Raw genomic sequence first — 7,769 nt, 5'->3', positions numbered from 1 at the left:
CAGATAAAAGATATATACTCACACATATATATATATATATATATATATATATATATATATATATATATATATATATATATATATTAATTAAAACACATTTTACCCGCGCACGACGATGCGACAAAATAGGTGTCCTCCCTAGGCAAAATTGACGTTCCGGACGCGTTGGCGCAGTCCGTTTCGTCATCCGGGGTCGCTCGGACGACGTCGTCGACGGTCGGGTCAAAAACGCGTCGAAATTCAAATTTCACAAAAATATTGACCCGCGATCGATTGTTTCAAAAATTTCATTCGAGTCTTCGACGGGTAACAGTGCAAGCGATGTGAATTATGGCGATCGGACGTGTTGGCTCTCCGAATTGCGAAGTTTGTGCGCGCGGGAGTGCGAATTGTGCAGAAGGCCACCCTAAGGCTCAAAAAGGTCCTATAGGGATCCCTTTTGGGTTTCCTCATGTTGGTTTCACCCTTCTAAATGCTAGAAGTCGATACCACACACTTGGAACCACAAAAGAGGACGGAAATAGGTCAAATTACAATGAGGCGAGCACCACTTCTAAGGTTCTAAGATAGTCAAAGGGAGATCCCTAAGGCTAGATCCTAAACCCTAAGAGGAAGACTAGACCTCACTAAAAATGAGGTCAACACATCCATAGGGAGGATTTCAGTGACGAAGAAGAAAGGCCACGATGCTTTGGAATCCAATATCAGAGGTGATCGAGAGAGGAGCCCACATATGGAGAATAGGGATTTCAGAATAAAGGTAGATCTACCAGAGTTCGATGGAGGTATAGTTCTAGATAATTTAATCGAATGAGTACAATCGGTTGAAAGAATCTTTGAGTACAATGAGGTGCCAAAAGATAAAAAGGTGAAGCTTGCAATTATCAAATTGAGAAAGAGCACCTTCTTGTTGTGGGACAACTTGTAGAGGCAAGGGAAGAGAGAAGACAACAACAATATTACTAAGGGGGAGAAGATGTGGAAGACGATGCTGAGAAAATACCTAATTTCTCATTATCGTCAGAATATATTTTTGAGACTCCACCACTTGCAGTAGAGAGAACAATCACTGGAGGAGTTCACGACGTAGTTTGACCAGTTGCAGATGAAATGTGATTTGTTTGACCTAGAAGAACACACCATAACTCGTTATCTGAGGGGCCTGAAGCTTGCTATTGACAATGTGGTGCAGTTGGAGCTTTATTGGCACTTGAAGATGTCCGGACCTTCACATTGAAAGTGAAAAGACAGCAAAAAGAAAACGAACAATTATTACCGATCAGGCAGCCACCCACTGTTGGAGACATCAGTAGGAGCACACCTCAGGGAGTAGAGAAAAATGATTTGGATAATGATAGTCACCCCTAGTCAGAAAAAGCTTGAGAAGAGTAGCACACCTAATACAGTCTTCGCCAGAAAATGCTCCAAATGTCATGAATTTGGGCTCATCGCTTCCAGTTGCCCGATGAGCCAGGTTGTGTATTTGACCGAGCCGGGCGTCGCGGAGGAGATTAGCGAAGAGGAGACAGCTGAGGAATAAGGTGATGAGCATCATCTTTCACCTGATGAGAGCGAGATGCTCGTGGTTCAACGGGCTCTACAGATCGAGGATACGAGGGATTCGTCGTGGCTTCGTCGCACTGTGAATGGGAAGGTATGTGGTCTCCTCATCGATGCAGGGAGCAGTGAGAACGAGTCATCTACACATGGTAGAGAAGTTGGGCCGCATGACTCAGAGACTCTTGGGCCTTGTTCTCTGACGTGGCTGAAGAAGGAAAAGATCAACATTGACTGGAGGTGCCTAGTGGATTTTCGATTGGAAGCTAGCTGCAGGATTAGGTGTGGTGCGACGTTATCCCTATAGATGTCTGTCATGTTTTATTGGGGAGACCATTGCAATTTGACTATGGTACTCAACACAACAGATTTAGAAATACTTTCACCTTCACCAAGGAGAGGAAACACATCCTAATTCCTTTAGCAGAGCCCGAGATTATCAGTGAAACCAGTTTTGATGACGACACACGATGATAGGATTGAGACACCAGTTCCAGACTTGAGACAAGCACGATAGAGAGCATTTTCATAATTAATGATCGATACCTTACCACTAGCACTACCACCATTCAGAGAGGTTCGAGCTACCCTCACTTTGGATCAGGTTGAGCTGACCAGGGATTACTTTGGGAGTATTCAACAACTTAGGCGAGACACATAGATTGAGTTTTGTTCAACAGGAAACACCCAGGAGAGCGGATCGATAGGGATGTATGCTGGCAAGTGGAGGAAAATCCTCAGGTGCTTTGGGAGGCAGTATAGCCCCTAGTGGGATCTAAGTATTGCTAGGATTGAAGACGAAGAACCATAAGCTTCGAGAAATGATGTTGAAGCTCCCCCAACCTTGGGAGACGGACATGGGGGACTTAGGGGAGGTCTGGCTTGACTGAACAGGCAGGAAAAGTATCACAGTTTAGCAGGAGATTGGACTAGCCCCTCCTCCCTTTTTCATTGGGCGGCAACTATTCCTCCCCTCCTTTTATATTTTCCTGCATATTCTGATTTAAGAATTTTGTCCAGATGGCTGTGGGCGACTGTTTTTCCTTTAGGGTTGTATCCAAAGGTGAAAATGTGCTTTGTTTGTAACTCATCTGCGGTGGTGATCTTCTCCAAAAGTTTGAGGGGGTGCTGCGGCTATAACTTGATCCCGTTGTGATACTTATCTTCCCCAACTTCCCTCTACAGTCCCTTCTTCTCTGGTTTCTAGCCACCACCCTCCAAGATTTCTCCACCTTCATGCTATGCTGCTAACCGCTCTCCAGACATCCTGTTAGCCGCCAACCCTCCCCCTACCCTCTAGCTGAGCAGTAACCCCCTACCTGCACCCAGCACAGCCGTCCCTCTCTTCTGAATTCATCCAGCTTCCTGTACATGTAATTCCGCAGCCCTGCTCCTTCCGTCCCCTCATGCTCACAGCTCCCTCTTAGCCGTGATTCATACAGCAGCCCCAAAACCCTTCACCTGTTACGGTCCAACCACAAACCACTACCCCTCTTGCTGACCCCTGACCATAACCCTAGCTGCACTCCATCTGGCTACTGACCGTCCCAACCCTCTCACAGCTGTCCACTGGTCGTCTCGCCTCGCCCTAGCCTGAGAGTCGTGTTGTGTTGTATTTCCTTACCTTGTTTTGAGTCTTAATTATAACCCTACTGTTTTGGCGTAATACAATATATTATCTTATCGTTTTTGGGTTAACTCATGTATCAGATAATTTATCGTAATAGTTAAAGTGATTGAATGGGTGATTTCAGCTTTTTCTCAGAGTGGCGATAAGCATATGCTAAGGTCTTCATCAAAATTGGTATTGGGTATAGTTTTTGGATAAAGGCCCAACTGCTTCCAATTACATTATTTTGTCTAGGATAATTTACAATATCCCAGTACAATTTTTCTTGAGGGTTCCCGTTTAAAAAAAAAAGAAGTTGTTTTTAATCTTATTTTTCAAATGCTTTGTACACACACATTGCTTGACTTAATGATCTAGTTAGAGTAAGTATGACAATATATAGCTCATGGACACTAACATGTTTTCCGCCAGCACTTATCGAAATAAATGCTGGGCGAAATATACCATGGTTTGGTTGGAATCATGGATTGCAGACTTGATTTTTGCTGAAGGCATGAATTTATACTATTTTACATTTTCTTGTTTTCCAACACCGTAGGCATGGAAAGGGTTTTTGAATTCAAACAAATTGTAGCGCTCATTCAAAAATAATAGACTAGAGTAGAAGTATGTAGTTTTTTTTTTTTTCTGATTTTACCGACTTGTGTCAAGTATGATATATGCTGATCATGACAATGGCCTTGCACATCTAAGGCTGAAATACATAATTAGAAATGACGAATCATTTCTTGGATAATTTGCTGGATATTACTGAGTTGTTTGAACTCAAGATATATAAAATTGTGGTTTTGAGTTCATCTAAATAATCTCTTATAAAGAATTGCATGAATTGTTCATTTGTATTTCATTCATTTTTAATTTTTTTCCTAGATGATGGTTCATCTTTATGCTGTTGTTGGGCTGAAGCAGAGAGAGCAAAAATGTTGCTTAGATTAGATGAAATTTCATGCCATCCATTCTTCCAATGTGGTGCCGATTCAGTAAACAAAAGTTGTAGATATCATGAAACAATTGGTTATCAGTTGGATGGCATGCTAAGAAAGCACCAAAAGATTATTGTGAAAAACTATAGAGCAGTATCAGATGTTTCGTCTTTGGATTTTATGTTTCATGGTGATTCCAGCCAAATGTTAAGCAGTGCAGAGGAGCGCCTTCTCAGATTAGTCATCGACAATGCTTGTCAGGGGTCAACTTTTGTAAGTATTTATCTGACTTTCCTCTTTTATGTACATTAATATATTATATTTAGTTCTCTTCATACACAATATGATCAATAAATGCCATTATTCTCTATGGAAAAAGTCTGGCTGGCTGGTCCATGGGCCTGTAACTGCTCTTAGTAGGCTTTGGCAAAACATCCAAGCCCAAGGGTTTTCGGCTTAGTATACCTCTAACGCTTACATAGTCTGTTTGTTATGTTTCCTTATTTTTGCCTTCACCTTCTATTCTCCATCCAATGAATGTCTTTTGCTCTCTTATTTTATTCACTATTTCCCCTTGGATTTTGGTAAGACATTTCGTTTTGCACATTTTTACTTTCTGGTTTCAATGTTTGACATTTGGTAATCGAAGGATAACACCATTCTCACCTTCTCTATGTTTGCATGAGCTGTTATTGCCGAGAATCCTGGGCATGGCAATTGGCATATTTAGCAGCAATGCTTTCAAAACTTTTCTCAAGTTTGTTCTCATCTTGTTGCAGAATATTATAGGTCGTTTGATGACAATTGGCTTATTCAGCAGCAATGCTTTCAAAACTTTTCTTAAGTTTGTTCTCATCTTGTTGCAGAATTTTATTGGTCGTTTGGTGGCAATTGACATATTTAGCAGCAGTGATTTCAAAACTTTTCTTAAGTTTGTTCTCATCTTGTTGCAGAATATTATTGGTCGTTTGATGGATTCAAATGCATTGGATTTTTTGGATAGAGAATGTAAGGATTTGCAAGATATAGTACGTCAATTACCTAACATTTGGGCTGCAGAAGTTCAGCACATTAATTCCCTTAAAGAAGCTAGAAATTTGCTTGATGAGCTTAAACATTGATATGCTCACACATTTGAAATTCAAGTATTACCATATGAGGACAAAACTATTACATTGTGATCGTCAACTATTGATTCTTATAACTGAATATTGGAAATTCCAAATTAAGGAATGTTTTTAAGGATGCTATGAACTGACGCTAGTTGACAGCAGTTCATTCATTGTTGCTGTATGAATATATAAGATAAACTGGCCAGAATTCTATGGATCTACTCTGTGAGTTCCCTTGTCCTTACCGTCTCTATACTTTGTGCATACCATATTCTAGGATGCTGATTAAATTCTTCTTTAATTTGTTTATGGAGATCGTTTAATGGTGCATTTCAGGAGAATGAATGACCACCTGACAAATTGTGTTCTTAGTAAGGGAATCTCATAATGTTCTGAGCAAGTGAAAATTTCTTTCATATTCATAGATCGTGTTTCACAAGGTTTGTAGTTTTAAATGTTCACGTATGGTTATTTAGAGATTTCTTTAATTGCTACTATAAAGATAAATTTCAATTATTTACTGCTTAAATAAAGAATTGAAAATTACATAAAACTAAAACCATGAAAATGTTGCCAGGGTCATAATAATGCTTGCATCAGAAATTATGAAATGTCACGCACGACCGTTTGTCGAGCTATAAATGCTGGCACAGACTCCGTCAGTAGAAGTGAATGTTAAGATAGAACCTTTTTAAATGATGAAATCTTTTTTTTTATTTATATTGTTGGAATAATTTTATTTTATTTTATTCTGATATCGATAAATATTTTTTCTTGCATCAAATATTTACGTTTATGCAACTAACCAGTGTGCTCCCTGTGCTTATCACCTTTAATCTTAGTGGATGATTTATTTCCAAGATTATATGCTTCTAATCGGACATAATGCTGAGGCATATTTTATGCTGTTTGATAGATACATCCTTATATCTTTCATTAATGGTAATTAGCATGGGATATAGGTTACTAAAAGTATATTTGCAATATTATCATTCGTTCAGTGGTTGGAGGAGGGAGATAATTCATAATGAGCTGCAGGCCATCATGAAGTCTGTGGTGCTACACGTCGGATGCAACCAGAATTATGAGAAGTTTTGGGGGTATTTGTAGTAGTAACAATACATTTATTGTCTTTTTATAGACGTATGATTGGTGTTACTTGACCTGCCTGTCATTTCTTAAATTATTCAACGTAGCTTGTGGCTTTTTCCGTGTAGGATGTTTTATGTAAATTTGAGTTTCTTTTGATTTGCGTTTGTAGTTCCTCTTTGTTATTATTCTTTCAAATACTTTCTCAAGATTCTTATATAATATTTTTCTTGGATTTTGTTTCCATGATTACGTAGTGTTGAGGAACTTAAGCTAGTGAGAGGTAACTTTATGCAAGTTTTTTCGCTCCATGCTTCTTGTTTCTTATTTACTTATGTTCCAATATGTTGCTTTATAGGTCATATTGCAGCGCAACAGAAGACTGCATTACCGTAATAATGGGATTTCTCTATCATTTAAGGTGATGGTGGTGGATGACTGAGTGGCCATCAGCCGTACTACTACAGTTTTGTGATGGTGGCGATGCAATTGTACAAGTTCAAATTGTGTTGAGGAATAAAGTCATGGAAATAGATGGCAACTAGAAGGTATTGTGCTGGGTTGGATTAAGAAGGTTGTGCTGCGACAAATGTGGTGCAACCCAAATTATGAGAATTTTTAACAGGATCACATATAGCTGATGACGGTGAGATCTAGATGGCAGTTAGATGGAAAGTTTCTGCCGCTCTGGTCCCACGTTGATTAGGGTAAGCAGTCAGAATGCCTCTATATTTGTAAAGATTATATTCTAGAGTTGATTGGTAGTGTTTGATGGGGTCTATCAAGTCTTTTTAAGATTTATTATTATTATTATTATTGTAAGTTTTCTTACACATTTCTCAACTTGGTTTAAATTTTTCATGTATTTATTCTTCCTCAATATAGGATTTTTAATGTCTTTTTAGAAAGATTTTTCCCCAATAGAATTGAGAGCCATATTTGACCATGTTAAGGCTGTCATGAAAAGCGAATCTTCACACAAAAGCGTTGTTTATCTAATACTTAGTTTGATACTTACATTTATAATAGTTAGATATAAACAACTATACTCTTGGTTTTATTTCACTTTTAGAGGTTTAGCGCCAGTGATTTTTTTTTGGGATGTTGCAAGTTTTGAGTGCTGTATATATAAATATAATAGTTCTATTGCTAGATATATAAATATATAAAGATTGTAAAATATAGAGGCAGATTCCCCCTTTTTTACTAGCCAGTTTGCATAAATAAATCTTCATAATTTCAGTAAAAAATAAATTCATTTTCTGGCACCATAAAGCTTAAAAGCATGTCCATTCATTTTAAAACATTCAATTATATACATCATCTAGCTGAATATTCTTAAAAGAGCTATTTATCTGACAAACAAATTTCAGTTCAATGAGCAACTCTACCACAGCTAAAAATAATGGCCAAAACTGTCGCTAAAATTAATAACATTATCAATATGTCACCATCTTG

The 7,769-nt window shown here is 38.4% G+C and overlaps 1 protein-coding gene across 4 annotated transcripts in view; it reads left to right on the top strand.

Annotated features, from left to right (window-relative positions):
- The window catches only part of LOC110031614 (CST complex subunit CTC1), a 55,800-nt gene extending 48,609 nt beyond the window's left edge, over positions 1-7,191 (top strand). For 2 of the 4 annotated variants that reach the window (XM_020734907.1, XM_020734905.1), the window contains exons 15-18: positions 4,058-4,383; positions 5,064-5,447; positions 5,559-5,662; positions 6,670-6,746. In XM_020734907.1, the coding sequence (XP_020590566.1) occupies positions 4,058-4,383; positions 5,064-5,231 (494 nt within the window). In that variant the 3' untranslated portion in view covers positions 5,232-5,447; positions 5,559-5,662; positions 6,670-6,746. Of the gene's footprint in view, positions 1-4,057; positions 4,384-5,063; positions 5,448-5,536; positions 5,663-6,669 lie in introns of all 4 variants that reach the window. The other 2 variants (XM_020734906.1, XM_020734908.1) reach the window with 2 other exon arrangements.
- The last annotated feature ends 578 nt before the right edge of the window (positions 7,192-7,769 follow it).

This window comes from Phalaenopsis equestris, unplaced genomic scaffold (assembly GCF_001263595.1).
Source record: "Phalaenopsis equestris unplaced genomic scaffold, ASM126359v1 Scaffold000840, whole genome shotgun sequence".
In the NCBI taxonomy this organism is placed as follows: Eukaryota; Viridiplantae; Streptophyta; class Magnoliopsida; order Asparagales; family Orchidaceae; genus Phalaenopsis; species Phalaenopsis equestris.
The sequence above is the reverse complement of the archived record's forward strand: the minus strand, read 5'-3'. Positions and strand labels throughout refer to the sequence as shown.